Genomic DNA, 17,655 nt, shown 5'->3' on the forward strand with positions numbered 1-17,655 from the left:
GATTGGCTGGTTGTTGTATACTGGGTACCACATACAGTACAGCACCAGTATCTGTACCTGTTCATACAGTATAGCACCAGTATATACAGTACAGTTACAAATGTCCAACAGTCAAAACCCCATCATGGCTCCACCAGCAAGAAGAAAGAAATATGAAGCCAGTTTCAAACTTAAAGTTGTAAACTTTGTCATGGAACATAATAACTGCGCTGCTGCAAGACAATATGGAGTAACAGAAAAGATGGTTCGGGACTGGAAAGCAAATGAAAAAGCATTAAAGAGTATGCCAAGGGGTAAGTGTGCATTAAGAAGAGGCACTCCACATTGGCCAGAACTCGAAAAACATGTAGGAGACATGGTGAATGAGCATCGCCAAAACGGTTATGTAGTGACACGAAATAAAATACATTTGTTTGCACTTCAGTGGGCCAAATCTAACCCAGATCACAGCAACAGATTTAAGGCCACTGTATCCTGGTGTACTAGATTCATGGGAAGGCATAATATGGTACTGAGGCAAAAGATGAAAATTGCCCCAAAATTACCTGCAGATCTTGATAGCAAAGTAAATAGTTTCCATCGATACATAATACAACAGCGCACTAAACATGGCTATGCGTTAAGTAGTATTGGAAATATGGATGAAACTCCAATGAATTTTGATATGGTTGGAAATAAAACTGTCCATCAAAAAGGTGAAAAAACAATTTTAATTAAAACAACAGGACACGAGAAGTCCAGTTTTACAGTGGTACTAGGATGCACAACTGATGGCGCCAAACTGAGACCAATGATTATTTTTAAAAGAAAAACAATGCCAAAATTCAAGTTCCCTGTTGGTTGTTTTGTACATGTGAATGAAAAAGGCTGGATGGATGAAGAAGGGGTAAAGCTATGGCTTGATAATGTATGGAGCAGGCGACCAGGTGGACTTATTCAAAAATGTAGTCTACTGGTGTGGGATATGTTCAGGGCTCATTTAACTCCCAGCACCAAGCAAATGCTTGCAAGACTAAACACAGATGTGGCAGTTATTCCTGCAGGATTGACATCGTTGGTACAGCCACTGGATGTGTGCCTAAACAAGCCATTTAAAGATCGCATTCAAGAACAGTGGAATGAATGGATAGTTAGCGGCGAAAAGTCATTCACAAAAGGAGGAAACATGCGTGCTCCACAGTTGGATGTTTTGTGCAAGTTTGTCATAAAAGCCTGGAATGATATTGATACAGAAACAGTAATCAAGTCTTTCAAGAAGTGTGGCATATCAAATTCATTAGATGGTATGGAGGACGACTACTTGTGGCAAGATGAAGAGGAAGCCGAAGCTGAGACCACACCATCTGATACGGAATTCGATCCATACGATGACTGCCTTACAAATGTATCACAAGATGTCATTGATGTACTTATGATATCAGATGACGAACAGGAGGATTTTGAAGGCTTTTAAAGGGAAACTGCAAAACCTGTAAAAATACCGTAGCTTGCAGTTATGATGGGCGTTGCTAACTCGCCAGGGACTTGCCCGGCACTTGCTCTCTCTCTATTGTTTGTTATCTTCCTCCTATCATCATCAGTTCCAGTTTGGTTGACAGCTTAGAAAACAAACAGCATGGCAGCTCCCATGGGTTTATTGTCTTATCCTTCCTTTCAGCTTTAGAATGAATTAGGAAAAGTTTAATCCACTTGCACTGTTTTATGTTTACATGTTTGATGATAAACAGTCTTATGTTTATAAGTGACAGTTTTCCTGCTAAGTACCTGCATGTCATAAGCATTTGAATTAAAATTACCATATTGAAATCAAATCTGATTTTTTTTAATTTTTTTTTTGGTGTGCGTTGGAAGAGGGGTAGTCTTATACGGCGAGTATATCCCAAACTCTATATTTTAACTGGAAAAGTTGGGGGTCGTCTTATACGCCCAGTCGTCTTATACGCCGGAAAATACGGTACATTTTTTTCTTGTGCCAACATTTGCCCTTAACTTAAATAATTCCTCTCCCTCCCATGGTGTTTATCTCTCTCATGTATTTATAGTGAGCAATAATAACTTCTCTCAGACTTCATTTTGTTAGGCTTAATAAGCCAAGCTCCTTAAGTCTCCTTTCATAAGGGAGGTTCCCCATTCCTCTGATGATCCAAGTAGCTTTTCTCTGCACCCGTTCCAGTTTGAATTAATCTTTCTTTAACAAGGGAGACCAGAATTGCACACAGTATTCCAAATGAGGTCTCACCCAATGCCTTGTATAATGATAACAACACTTCCCTGTCTTTACTGGAAATACCTCGTCTGATGCATCCAAGGATTGCATTAGTCTTTTTCATGGCCGCATTATATTGGCGGCTCTTAATCATCCTGTGATTGACCAAAACACCCAGGTCTTTCTCCTTCTCCGTCGCTTCAACTGATACATCTCCATCTTATAGCAAAAATTCTTGTTGTTAGTCCTTAAGTGCATGATCTTTCACTTTGCATTGTTAAATTTCACCCCATTTCTATTACTCCAATTTTCAAGGTTGTTCAAATCTTCTTGTATGATATTCCGGTCCTTCTCCATATTGGTAATATATCCCAACTTTGTGTCACCTGCAGATTTTATTAGCACACTCCTACTTTTTGTGCCTAGGTATAAGTGAAAATGTTAAGTAAGATTGGTCCCAGCACCAGTCCCTGAGGAACTCCACTGGTAACTTCTGTGACCGAAAGCATCCCTCTATTCACACTGTACACACCATTGTAATAGTCTTAATACAAAATATGCTTTGGGAGGTATCATTTGAAAACTGATAACTTGCGGGTCAATAATATCATGGTGAAATGTGTGTAGCAAAATTATATGTAAAGTTATTAATACCCCCGTATAATGTTGCTAGCACATGTTCAAACCCACACAATCTTGACTAGCCAAAAGTTGTTAAAGAGTTCTGTCTTAAACAAAGGAATGTGTGTTTACTTCAGTTTACATATAAGTAGTATACAGGGTCCTTGAGGCAGCAGGAGGGGGAAATGACAGGAGACAAGGCAAATCTGCATTTCAGCATACACAGGGCGAAGAAAGAGCATGGAGCCAACTTCACCACCAGACTCCACGCCACCTTCTTTATGGTTTGAATAAACTTTGCTTTGAGGGGTAATCCTCAGAAGAGTCCACTTGAAAGGGTGACTGGACTATAAAAGTGAGTATTGGAATCAGGCATGGAGATTACATAAGCATCTCCCAGATTCCTAGTTTAAAGCTCGTTCAGTCAGTTGTGACAACCTCTATCCCAGAAGTCTATTTTCCTCCCTGCTCAGGTGGAGTCTATCCCATGAGAACAGTCCTCTGTCCGTGAATGCTTCCCAGTGGTTGAACATCCCCAAACCCTCCTTATAGCACCACTGCCTGAGCCATCGTAATATTGTCTCATCTTCATTGTCCTCTTCTAGGGACAGGTAGAATTCCACTGAAGATCACCTGAGCTCCCATTTCTTTAAGAGTCTTTCTTGGTCTGGTGTAGTCTTCCTTGATGTGCCCCAGCAAAAATCTAGCAGTATCATTTGTTTCCACGTGAAGGACAATCAGTGGATTCCTTCCTGCTCCCATTAGGATCCTCTTCAGCCTCAGAGCCATATCCCATATCTTAGATTCCAAAATTTTGAGCACCCAAAATAAGTAGATTTTTTTACCTTAAACTTTCTGCGCCTTAGTTATCCATCTGTAAAATGGGAGTAATACCACACCCTTACCTCACAGGATATTTTTAAAATAAATTAATGTTTGAGAAGCACTCAGATGTTATAATGATGAACACCTTTGAAAAGCACATGAGAAAATTAATAACTCTATCTTCAGAGTAGGGTTTGAATAGAATATAGTAATTAAGGTATGTGCCCACACATTGAACAATGAGGATAAAACAGTTCATGCTGTACACTTGAATGCAGTCTGGGTCCTATGGAAAAAAATAGCATGTGATCATATAATTAAAGACTGAATCATAATGCATATGCACAAAGGGGGCAAATTAAGTTTTCATAGGCAACCTTCATTTGGGATTTCCTGACTTTTGTTTGCTTGACTTTGCAAACTTAAATGTTCTTGCAATGTAGTTTTTATTTGCGTAATTTAGATAGACACTATAAAGGAGTACTGCTGTGCTGTAGAAATTGAAATGAAAACTTTGACAACTCTTTCTTTAAAGGATGTTTTTGCTAAGCTCTAAAATATTAATAAATGAATAATGAAGTGGTAAACTAAACAAGCTAATAGGATGTGACTATGAATTTATAGGTTTTGGAGAAAGAAATAAGAACAAGAGATAATGTTGCAACAGGAACAACTTTTGCTGTTCAAAGTTTGGACCATAAATACCTACATGGATTTGGGGACCTGCGTGGAAGGGTGGCCAGGTAAGTAAAACATAATGGGCCTGATTCTCATTTTCACTGCTCTAGGTGTGTAAAGGGGCCTTAAAGTGGGTATAAGAACATAAGAACGGCCATACTGGTTCAGACCAAAGGTCCATCTAGCCCAGTATCCTGTCTTCTGACAGTGGCCAATGCCAGATGTCCCAGAGGAAATGAACAAAACAAGTAATCATCAAGTGATCCATATCCTGTCACCCATTCCCAGCTTCTGGGAAACAGAGGCTAGGGACACCATCTCTGCCCATCCTGTTAATAGGCATTGATGGACCTATCCTCCATGAACTTATCTAGTTTTTTTTTAACCCTGTTATAGTCTTGGCCTTCACAACATGCTCTGGCAAGGAGTTCCATAGGTTGACTGTGAAAAAATATTTCCTTTTGTTTTAAACCTGCTGCCTATTAATTTCATTTGGTGACCTCTAGTTTTTGTGTTATGAGACGGAGTAAATAACACTTCCTTATTTACTTTCTCCACACCAGTCATGATTTTATAGACCTCTATCATATCCCCCTTAGTCATCTCTTTGTCATGCTGAAAAGTCCCAGTCTTATTAATCGCTCCTCAGATGTCAGCCTTTCCATACCCCTAATAATTTTTGTTGCCCTTTTCTGAACCTTTTCCAATTCCAATATATCTTTTTTGAGATGGGGCGACCACATCTGCATGCAGTATTCAAGCAGTGGGTGGACCATGTAGATGCAATATGATTTTTTCTGTATTATTTAATATCCATTTCTTAATGATTCCCAACATTCTGTTAGCTTTTTTGACTGCCGATGCACAGAGTGGCTGTTTTCATAGAACTATCCACAATGATTCAAAGATCTCTTTCTTGAGTGGTAACAGCTAATTTAGACCCCATCATTTTATGTCTAGTTGCCTAGATTATGTTTTCCAATGTGCATTACTTTGCATTTATCAACATTGAATTTCATTTGCCATTTTGTTGCCCAGTCACCCAGTTTTGTGAGATCTTTTTGTAGCTCTTTGCAGTCTGCTTTGGACTTAACTATCTTGAGTAGTTTTGTATTATCTGCAAATTTTGCCACCTCACTGTTTACTCCTTTTTCCAGATCATTTATGAATTTGTTGAATAGGATTGGTCCAGTACAGACCCGTGGGGGACACCACTATTTACCTCTCTCCATTGTGAAAACTGACCATTTATTCCTACCTTTTGTTTTCTATCTTTTAACCAGTTACCAATCTATGAGAGAACCTTCCCTCTTACCCCCATGACAATATACTTTACTCCCTTTTACACTGCCAGAGCAATGTGAAGTGTTCTTAGTGCAAATAAGAATCAGGTTCAATGTGTTAGTAAAATACAGTACCAGGTTTACAATGGTGCCAATGGTGCCATGATGCCAGGCCCACACTCAGAAGGGGCCCTGGCATCCAGACTGTGGACCTGCCCTCTGCTCCACCCATGCTCTGTCCAGAAGCTCTGCCTCACTCAGCCTCTTCTCCCCAAGATCCCACCCGGAGCTCACTCCTCTCTGATCCCGGCCCACCCCTGCTCACTCCTCTCCGCCCCTTCCCCACCATGTTAGCAATGGGCAGGGCCTCAGGGGAAGAGGCCGAGTGGGGGTGGGGCCTCAGGGCAGAGCACAGGCGGGTCCCAGGGAGAAGAGGCTGAGTGGAGGTGCGGCCTTGGGGCAGAGCATGGGCGGAGCAGGGGGTGGGGTCACGGTTCAGGTATTGGAGCCGAAAAGATTAATCCGGCCCTGGTAAAATCTATAATGCTAATGAATAATAATTACATCTTTCAGACTCAATTCTTCCTCAAAAACGTATAACATTTTAGAGATATTATCCTTGATGTGCTGGCTAGATTTCAACTTGAGTAATTACATTTCCCCCATCTAAATTCCCCTGTAGTTTCAATTATATATGGCATAGAATTTTTCATTTCCTCTCCTAAAACTGAGCACAGCAACACTACTGTACGACAGCTAAGTACCACTGTGTTCCACCGCAGAGATGGATGCATTTTAGTGGTGGATGCAGGGATAGCTGTAGTCTGTAAAGTGCATTCAATATTTTGGAATATGTAGATGAGTGTTGTGCTGGAGAAATTTTCAGGGTGCTAGGGAAAGATAGACTTCTTCCCCTCAGGCTGTGCTGTAACAAATATTACCCAGATAACTTGCACCTAATAGAGAGTTGGCTGAGGAGCTCTCTGGCCCGCTGATGTTAATTTTTACTAAATCTGGAATAGTGGGGGAATTCCAGAAGATGGAAGGGTGCCAGTATTGTACCAATATTAAAAAGGGCAAGCAGAATGTCCATTCTGGTTAGTCTGATATCAGTGCCAGTCAAAAGAAAGGAAAAGCGGATATAGTATTCAACGGATAAAGAATTAAAAAATAGTAGGAATATAATTAATGCCAGTCAATATGGTTTTATGGCAAACAGGTCTTGTCAAACAAACTGATTTTATTCTTCTATGAGATTACAGGTTTGGTTGATGAAGGCAACTGTGTAAATGTAATATACTTAGTCTTTTGTACGGTGTTTGGCTTAGCACTGCACAACATTCTGATTTAAAAAATACAATACACTATACAATATCTATAGAGCACATGATGAATGCATTGAGAATGCATTGGCTAGTGGACAGATCTCAAAAAGTAGGGGAATCATCATTGAATGGGGTGTCTCTAGTGGGGTTCTGCAGAAACTGGTACTAGTCCCGACTCTATTCAACATTTTTATCAATGATCTGGAAGTAAACATAAAATCACTGCTAATAAAATTTGCAGATGACACAAAGATTGGCAGAATGGTAAATAATGATGAGGACAGTGCAGTCATAGTGTGGTCTGAATCGCTTGGTAATGTAGTCTTATCCAAACAAAATGCAAAACGTGCAGCCCAATGCAGTTATACATCTAGGAACAATGAATGCAGGCCATGCCTACAGGATGAGCGAGCTGTATTGTGGAAAGCAGTGTCTGTGAAAAGGATTTAAGGGTCACAGTGGACAGGCAATTAAACATACAGAGGGTCCTGTGCCACCTTTAAGACCCACAGAAGTATTGGGAGCATAAGCTTTCGTGGGTAAGAACCTCACTTCTTCAGATGCAAGTAATGGAAATTTCCATAGGCAGGTATAAATCAGTATGGAGATAACGAGGTTAGTTCAATCAGGGAGGGTGAGGTGCTCTGCTAGCACTTGAGGTGTGAACACCAAGGGAGGAGAAACTGCTTCTGTAGTTGGATAGCCATTCACAGTCTTTGTTTAATCCTGATCTGATGGTGTCAAATTTGCAAATGAACTGGAGCTCAGCAGTTTCTCTTTGGAGTCTGGTCCTGAAGTTTTTTTGCTGTAAGATGGCTACCTTTACATCTGCTATAGTGTGGCCAGGGAGGTTGAAGTGTTCTCCTACAGGTTTTTGTATATTGCCATTCCTGATATCTGACTTGTATCCATTTATCCTCTTGCGTAGTGACTTTCCAGTTTGGCCAATGTACATAGCAGAGGGGCATTGCTGGCACATGATGGCATATATAACATTGGTGGACATGCAGGTGAATGAGCCGGTGATGTTGTAGCTGATCTGGTTAGGTCCTGTGATGGTGTTGCTGGTGTAGATATGTGGGCAGAGTTGGGATCGAGGTTTGTTGCATGGGTTGGTTCCTGAGTTAGAGTTGTTATGGTGCGGTGTGTGGTTGCTGGTGAGAATAAGCTTAAGGTTGGCGGGTTGTCTGTGGGCGAGGACTGGCCTGCCTCCCAAGGTCTGTGAAAGTGAGGGATCATTGTCCAGGATGGGTTGTAGATCACTGATGAAAGGCCTTAATTCTGTGTGTGTTTTTTCAGTGTTACAAAGGCATAGTCTTGAAAAAACAGTGTTACATAAATTGTGGACAGTCTCTGTCATATACAGTAGTTGAGACTAGGTGATCTAATGCCTCCTTCTAGCTTTAAACTCTAATAATCTATTGTACTTCTAGGGCTGTAGCAACTCCCAGGGAAGAATCATGCCCCTTCCAGAAGGGGAACGGTCACAAGTTTATTTATATAGGGATGGATCCACTAGCCATCCAGCAGGCCTGACAGCAAACGTGTCCCAATTAGCTCCAAGGAGCTCTGTATTCCATGCATCTGCAATCCTCCCTCTTCTCCACCACTTTTTCCTCACTCCCACACCAGGGATAGAACTGCAGTAGGTTGCCAGCACTTGGGGATCCCAGCCTTTGGAGTGAAGTATTCGCCCCCGAGGAAGCCAAATTTCCAGCTTGGCAGTGCTGGAAACCTATTTTCATTATACATATTGGGCCAGATTCTCTACTAGTGTAAATTAACACATTTCTATTATAGTCCATGGAGTTATGCCAATTTACACCAGCTGAGATTCTGGCCCATTATATTAGTCACTTGATAAGCAGAGGGTTGCAAAACCCCATTTTTCAGTTGCTCAGAACTGTCCTAAAATTTCACTTTGGGTTGAAATTTTCCATGGTTGTACACAACCTAAAGATGATTTTTTTTTTAAACTTAGGGGGAAATCCATGCAGCCATATGTGTTAAGCAAGGCTGAGAAAAGCATACTTGTACCATTGTAAAAAATTTTTGGCACACTCTTTTTTCACACAAATAACTCAAAACAGCTGAAGTTGAGACTTGAATAGTGCCCACTGAGGTGTACATCCACAGCTGCACTTGCAATTTTACTTGTCACTGCAGTTCACACCTTGTTCTCAAAGGAAACTTCACAAAACCTTCAAAAGATAAGTCTGGGAGCTTAAAGTCATTGCTTGCTAGACACTAAAAATCATGGTTTTAATAAAGGCAATGGATTTATGGCTTATTACAACAATCTGTAACCCACTAACCCCCTTTTTTGTACTATGACTGGAGAGGTACTAACAGGCCACTTCACCTTGAATGGTTTCTCAGAATGTGTGTAACCAATCTGTTCCACCTTATATTTAGCTCTGAGTACCTTTCCCAGATCTGAAGAACAGCTCTGAGTAGCTCCAAAGCTTCTCTCTTTTACCAACAGAAACTGGTCCAATAAAAGTGATTACCTCACTCACCTTGTCTCTCTAATACAGTTTTAAGCAATTGAAAAATCATTTGTGAGCATGCTCACTGAGTAACTGCTGAGATTTTCCAGTAGTGCCTAATTAATCACGCCTTGCTCTGTGACCTCCCAGTGCACATTTTCCCTTATGCACCTTGGCCAATACAAGGGCTGCTACCTTTAGACTATTGTTGAATGTGGGACAATTTGCTTGAGTTTTTCTGCACCGGATGGGCCGGCAGAATAGCTTCAGTAGCTTCACTGTCAGCCTGCTGCAGGTTCTCAATTTCATCTCTCTTCCTCCACAGACTCATGGGTTTGCTCCCTCAGTAGGATCTCTGGGATCCCTTACAGTGTTCCACACTCCTATGCCCACAATGATCACCCCCAGAGCTGCCATGGCAAGCACTGAAAACTCTGTGGGCTTTGACATTAAGGAATTTCCACCTAAATCCTACCCTTGCAAAGCTTTACATGTAGGAGAGTACAATTCAACACCACCCCCTAGGATATTTGTATGTAAATAAGCATTTTCTTCCTTTCAATCAGCCCCATCTTCCTCTTCCTGCCTTATCCATGCATTGATATCCTAACCTATTCTGCGAAGCTGCAATAGTCACTCCCATGGCAATTTCTGTGATGTCACAACAAGAAGATTCTGACACTAGCTTTGGGCTGACCCCTCTATACAGGAATGAAAGGAACTGCAGAAAACAACACCTGAAAATGAAACACGGTTGCTCATATACAATTACAGAACATGCATGGGGCCTAAATCACTACCAGTACTGTTCTAGAAACTGACTCCAAGGATCTCATGTATTTTTAAAGAGAGAGAAGAGCAAGTCTTCTAACCTCAGCAAAACTTGTGAATGTTACAGCACCAGGGATGCCTTTACTAGCTGCACTTAAACAGTCAATTTTTAATGGAGTTATGTATGAATAATTGCTGTTAGGTTAAGGTGCAGTACAATTATATGATTTCCACATCATAAGCACTTTCATTTTTTTTACTACTAGTCTCCCTCTGGAAATGCTGAACCTTAATTGGGCACTTTGCCTGCAGTGTTGGGAACCAGTGAAAAAGGGAAATGACCCAGTACTGAAAAAACTGAGTACCGTTATAATCATGAATAGTACTTTTATTTGTCACATTTCTTTGCTCTCCACTGTAAGAAAAAATGCAATTTAGTACCTCTATATTAGTCAGCATTCAAGAAGTCACAAATAAACACCTTGTGAAAGACATGACATGATGGAGAAGATCTCTGGCTTTGATCTCCCATGGAGCTCATGGGCAACCCTAAACCATATCCGCACAAACCATAGTAGATGCAGATACTTGCTGCTCAAGTGGAAAATTAAAGACTGTGCCGTGTGTGACCATGGTCACCCAGAACAGACCATGGAACATATAACAACTCAATGCCCAATTCACAAATATGAAGGAGGCATCACGGCAATACACTCTGCTACTCCAGATGCAAATATCTGCCTTAACCGTCTAAATGTAATATATCAGAGGGGTAGCCGTGTTAGTCTGAATCTGTAAAAAGCAACAGAGGGTCCTGTGGCACCTTTAAGACTATCAGAAGTATTGGGAGCAATTTTCCTTTCTATAGTATGCCTTCAGGCCTGAATCTTCATGTGTATGTATGCAAAAATGCAGACACATATTTTCCACATACAATTATTATGCGATTGTGTGTTCAGCCAGAATAACAGCATCCATAAACAACACCATAGACATCTATTTGGTCATTTGCGTACATAATCTTGCTAATAATGCTATCTAGCTCCTATAGAGAACTTTTCCTCTGTCAATTTCAAAGTGCTTTAGAAAGGAGGACTCAGTATCCCCTTTTTATAGATGGGAAAACTAAGGCATCGAGAGGTGTAGTGACTTGCCCAAGGCCACCCAATAGTCCACTGGCAGAGCCAGAAATAGAACACGTCTCATGGGTCCCAGTCCAAAGTTCTAGCCACCAGTTATGCAAACACAGTTGTCTTTACCCAATTATAAAAATCAGGTCCTTCGTCTGCTGTGACTGTACTTTTAACATCCTGCATTAAACATTCTCTGCATCTGATGTTTAGGTTATTTTGTTTGGCTTGTTATACTTTAAATTATTTCTTCTTATTGATACAGAGCCCTTAATCCTCATCTTTCTCATGTTGTTTACATTTTTCAAAAGCCTACTTATTGCTTAGATTTGGGATTTTAAAAAGGAGTCTAAGGGAGTTAACAGGCAAATGGGAGCTGGGTGCCTAACTTTCATAGGCTCTCTGGTAATATTAATAGTTATGCAGGCTGGGATTTGCATGACCTTCTATCTTTTGCCAGGTTTAATGTCAGTTGTTTATAGATGCTCTCTCCCTGATGGTCTGACTCCTTTAGAACTCTGTCCTGCACATTATAGAACAGAATTAAAACTGACTTTGCCTTCTGCATGCCAGCAAAATCAACATTTAAAAAGTTATAGGACCAATTTATAAGCAGGAGCAGCTCTCTCAACTTCCAGAGAGTTGTGCCTCCTTACACCAGATATAAATTGGACTCACCCTGCCTAGAGTTTTTTCCACTAGCTCTTGCCTTCACAAGCAATTTACAACAAATAATTCCATAATCTCTAGATTATAGATGCTTTGTACTTCATATTATTCTTGGCTTGTTTCCCAGAGTTTGGGCCAAAAAAGCTGCTGACCAAGTAAACAATTCAACAAGCTATGTAAGAAAGCAATCCTGCTGTCTCTCTAGACATATGTTCACCTTCTTGGTTATTATGTAATTGTTCTCCAAATCAATAATCCCTTTTGATCAAAGTTCTGGCCTACTTACAGGGTCTCTATTATCTACAATGACATTTCCTGTTCCACTTTATCTAAATGCTCTGGAGGTCTATCACAATATCCAAGAATCATCAGAGTAGGTTTATTGTCAACTTTTATTTAAACACTTTCAATCACATCCACCAAAATCTCTCTTCAGACTTTTATCTAGCAACAATGTTGACGCTCCTTCTCCTGTTTTACTCTGTCTAGTCCTTAGGAAAATAGTTTATTCAAACATTTAAAATGTAGTTGATTTCCTTACTCAACTTTTATAACAATATTCATATTACATTGCATATGAGGTGTCCTTAAAAGTCCTATCAACTATCTTATTATAAGTACTCTTAGCATTTGAATAGAAAAATCCTCCTATAGGGCAAGCTGCTGCAGCCTACAGAGAGGTTGTGGGAGTGCTCTACAGCAGTGAAACCAGCATGGATATTCTGCACAAGGAAGGGCACCAACTGTGAAGATGTGGTGCAAGTACATTCTGCTTCCCTTCAATGCTGTGGAGCAGTGTCTGGTGTGGCTTTCGCCAGGCAAATATGCAGGTGCATTGGCCAATCCTCTCACGCTGAAAGATATGCACAGAAGTGGTAGATATGACTCTACCTGACCATCTTAACAAAATGCCTAACTTGTATTAAATAATAGATTCTAGAGAGAAAGAGAAACAGCACTTTAAACGGCCTTAAAAGTCAAGTTAGTTAAATATTATTCAGTCATTCCATTGTTCAACAAATGTTGTTGTTGTCAAATAATTTGCCGATTTTTAATCATCACACAGATTTTGGTGAATGCAGCTGGGAGAGTTAAAATAGATGGTGACAAACTGCTTATAAACCAGTATACTTTTGTCAGTAACAGCACTAAAACTGCTCTTCCTTAGCATCTGACTCCAACCTAGATTCACAAACTAGAACATCAGTTGCAGCAATGTATTAAATCTGTTCCTAGGCATTTGTTTCTAATGCAAACACAGCTGCACCTGGACTCCAAATTAGCCCATGGGCATACATTTTAGAGCTCATTTAACTCTTTACTTCTTGGATTATTTCATTGTACAAAACATAGAGGACCCAGTCCTACAAGTTGCAGAGCTTCCTCTGTTTCCATTGCATCAATGGGAGTTCTGCGGTTTACAAGAGATGGTCAGCATATCAGCCCTATGCTTCACAGGGCCAAATGCTGACTGCCTTCAACTCCCATTGACTTCAATTATTGCAGAAAAGTAATTATTTCCCTAGGCAACCAGCTCTGGAAGCAGGATTGGTATCAGGATTATTGTATCAATGTTTAGCCCAGCCTATCCTGCCACCAGTCAGGATGCTGCCAGGGGACATGGGGCAATTGAATAGTGGCATGTTGAGGCTATCAATTGTCTTCAAGTGCAAAAATAACATTATTCTACTATTGATACACTTCATGTTTTGTAGTTAACCTCTTTTTTTATTCTAGATGTGATGCGAGCATTGCAAAGCTATCTGGAGACATAAATATAATCAGGCATGAGATCCAGAGGCTAGAGAAAGGGATTGGTGGCATCCGCTCTACCTCGGAAAGTTATGCTAATAATTTAGAGATGAAGGTGAGCAGATGAACACATAATGAAAAAAGAAGATATTTTGGCTGTAAGATGTGATGAGAAAAGATAATTTATATGCATAACTGCTGACCAATGTTAATGGTGGATGTGATATTGACACTGGTTTATTTATTTGTTTAAACAAGCCCCTTTCCATTCCAGTAACATTATACAATAGCATGGATGGGAGTGTACACACACTAAGGAGTAATACAAACTAAACAATGCACTCCTGGGATGTGGGGATCATGAAATATTAAAAAAAATCACATTATAATTTGCTAATAATATTTCATTACACAAACCTTAGACCCTCGAGCCCCGTCTTGTTTTAAAATGCATCTTGAAATTCCAGATCCAAGGACTTTGAAGTTGGAAAATACCACAGGAAACCAGGATTTTATTCTTTAGTTTCAGCTTCAGAAGTAGCTGGGACAGATCTAGTTGCTTAAGTGCATAAGGGGGAGGGATAGTTCAGTGGTTTGAGCATTGGGGCCTGCTAAACCCAGGATTGTGAGCTCAATCCTTGAGGGGGCCACTTAGGGATCTGGGCCAAAAATCAGTACTTGGTCCTGCTAGTGAAGGCAGGGGGCTGGACTCAATGACCTTTCAAGGTCCCTTCCAGTTCTAGGAAATAGGATATCTCCATATTTAAATTAACTATGCAAATTTTGGAACCATTCCAATGTTCTCGTGAACTTGTCATTCTTAGGGTAAAACTTTCACTTTTGTCAGTCACTTTTTCTGCTAAAGTATTTTTTTCTGCTGTATATATCTGTATATAGCATGGATGTACTGATATTTTCACAGCCAACAGGAAAAATTGTGCTGTATAGTATTCTTAGCATTCGGCCTCTCCTGTGAGAGACTAGCATCCTCAACTCCCTTTGCCTTCAATATAAATACAGGCTGATCAGCATCATGCGGGATTGAGCACATAAATAGTATCTTTACACGGGGTAATTTGGCTCTTCCCAAGTAATAACTGTTGGTCCCTCCTTCCACCCCAGTGAGTACCCATCATATTCATTAGAGGTTGCTATTTAGATTAAATTTATTATACCTTAGTCTTTAATTTCCTTATTTAAAATAGTCACTTCACTGCATTCTGCATGCATGTGCTTCTATGTAAGACAAGCTTCCAGTCATTTCATACAGTGCAAATATCAGCTTCATCTGCTCCAAGGCAGAATTACCCATGGCAGTTCAGATGAAGATATTTTACCTGTATTATAAGACACTGTTTGGAAATCTGTCTCTTTCAATACATGTAAAAACATCCTGCCTCCCTACTAAATGAAAAGCAGAACAGGTGTGTGCTAAAATCACATGAAGCAGCATACAAATTTATGTAAAAACCAAGTCAGCCACTTCATATAGAGATATTAAACAGAAAATGGAACAATAGTGTCCACTGAAGAGAAAACATTTCTTCTCACAGTATGACCCTAAACAGAATGCAGAAGAACAGAGTCTGAATGCAAGTTAATCTGTTGATCAGAAAACTATATTGGAAAACTATGGTAAAGAACAGAATTATCAGACAACATAGATGAACATGATATGTTGGGGAAGAGTCAATATGATTTTTGTAAACGGAAATCATGCCTCACTGATTTACTAGAATTCTTTTGGGGGTAGGAGGGGTCAACAAGCATGTGAACAGGGGTGATATAGCGTACTTAGCTTTTCAGAAAGCTTTTGACAAGGTCCATCACCAAAGGCTCTTAAGCAAAGTAAGCTGTCACGTGACAAGAGGGGGAGGTCCTCTCATGGATCAATATGTAAAAGATAGGAAACAAAGGGTAGGGATAAATGGTCAGTATTCAGAATGGAGAGAAGTAAATGGTGGTGTCCCCCAGGGGTCTGTACTGGAGAAAATACTGTTCAACATATTCATAAATGATCTGGAAAAAGGCATAAACAGTGAGGGGTAAAATTTGCAGATGATACAAAACTACTCAAGATATTGTGATACAGGAGGGCCAGGAAGCAGTGAGAAAGTGGATGAGGGGAGATATATAAGCTGTAGGCTAATTAAGGCGTGGTTCCCTGTAGACTAGGGAGAGTTGCTACAGGTTAATTGGACCACCTGTAGTCAATTAAGGCCCTGTCAGGAACCTAATAAAAAACCCCTGATTCATGCAGCCAGGGTGTGTGAGGTAGGAGAGAGGCATGGAGTTTATAGGTGTGTTGATGAGACTTGAAAAACTAGAAAACTGAAAGAAGGGAGACCCAGCCCCAGCATCAAGGACTGAGGGTAACCCTACCCAAGGGGGAAGAGGGTAAGAAACCTGCAGGGGTTGAGAGGGGCTGGGGCTCAGCGTGCGGAGCAAACCCAGATCTCTCCTCCCCTGCTTCCCTCCTCTACCACCTTCCTGGGCCAAGTGGGGTCCTTGGTGCTCCAAGAGCAGGGGCAAGGGGTGGTGTATTAGCCCACTGCCAAGAAAAGCCTGGGACCCACCATACCAACATTGGTCATTCTGTCACAATAGTTAAGTCCAAAGCAGACTGTGAAGAGCTCAAAATGATCTCACAAAACTTGGTGACTGGGCAAAAAAATGGCAGATGAAATTCAGTGTTGATAAATGCAAAGTAATGTGCATTAGAAAACATAATCCCAACTAGATATACAAAATGATGGGGTCTTAATTAGCTGTTACCACTCAAGAAAGAGATCTTTGAGTTATTGTGGATAGTTCTCTAAAAATATCTACTCAATGTGCAGCGGCAGTCCAAAAAGTTCTCAATGTTGGGAATCATTGAGAAAGAGACAGATAAGATGACAGAAAATATCATATTGCCTCTATATAAATCCATGGTATGCCCACATCTTGAATACTGTGTGCACATGTGGTTGCCCCATCTCAAAACAGATATATTGGAAAAGGGCAACAAAAATTATTAGAGATATGGAAAAGCTTCTATATGAGGAGAGATTAATAAGAGTGGGACCATTCAGCATGGAAAAGGGACAACTAAAGGGTACATGATAGAGATCCATAAAATCATGACTGATGTGGTGAAAGTAAAATAGTAACTGTTATTTATTCCTTCTCATAACACAAGAACTAGGGATCACCTAATTAAATTATTAGGCAGCAGGTTTAAAATGAGAAAAAAGAAAATATTTTTTCACACAATGCACAATCTGTGGAACTCTTAGCCGAGGGGGTTGTGAACGCCAAGACGATAACAGGGTTCAAAAAAGAACTAGATAAATTCATGGAGGATAGGTCCATCAATGGCTATTAGCCAGGAGGGGCAGGGATGCAAAACCATGCTTTGAAGTGTCCCAAGCCTTTGTTTACCAGAAGCTGGGAATAAGTAACAGGGTATGGGTCACTTGATGATTACTTGTTCTGTTCATTCCCTCTGGCAGTGACCGCTGTCAGAAGACAGGATACTGGGCTAGATGGACCACTGGTCTGACCCAGTATGGCTGTTATGTTCAGAAAACAATGTAATCACTGTGGGTGTGATTTGCCCCATCTTTACTCACCTTAAATAGTCCCGTGGATTTCAATGAGACTACTCCTATGGATTAAGGTACTAACAGTAAATAATAGTAGCAGAATTGGGCCCTGTAGGGTTTGGGATTACATTTGCCATATATAGTTTTCTAATTGCCAAATGGATTATAATTTCCTAGTAGATGACTTTTAGCTCATGATTAAAGTCTTGCCTGAACTTCAAAAAAGCCTTTACATTAAGGCCTAATTAAATTCATCTGCCAAGTGTAGTGAACATAACCAGACTCTTGGTATTCCAAATTTTCTCAGATTTGATCTCCC

General features: G+C 40.4%; 1 protein-coding gene across 1 annotated transcript in view; it reads left to right on the forward strand.

Moving 5' to 3' along the window:
* FAM81B (family with sequence similarity 81 member B) overlaps window positions 1-17,655 on the forward strand; it is a 51,160-nt gene that overhangs the window by 16,426 nt on the left and 17,079 nt on the right. Inside the window, 2 exon segments of the mRNA XM_034774137.1 lie at window positions 4,256-4,395; window positions 13,735-13,864. Of these exon segments, the coding sequence (XP_034630028.1) occupies window positions 4,256-4,395; window positions 13,735-13,864 (270 nt within the window).

The sequence above is a fragment of the Trachemys scripta genome, chromosome 6 (assembly GCF_013100865.1).
Source record: "Trachemys scripta elegans isolate TJP31775 chromosome 6, CAS_Tse_1.0, whole genome shotgun sequence".
Lineage (NCBI taxonomy): Eukaryota > Metazoa > Chordata > Testudines > Emydidae > Trachemys > Trachemys scripta.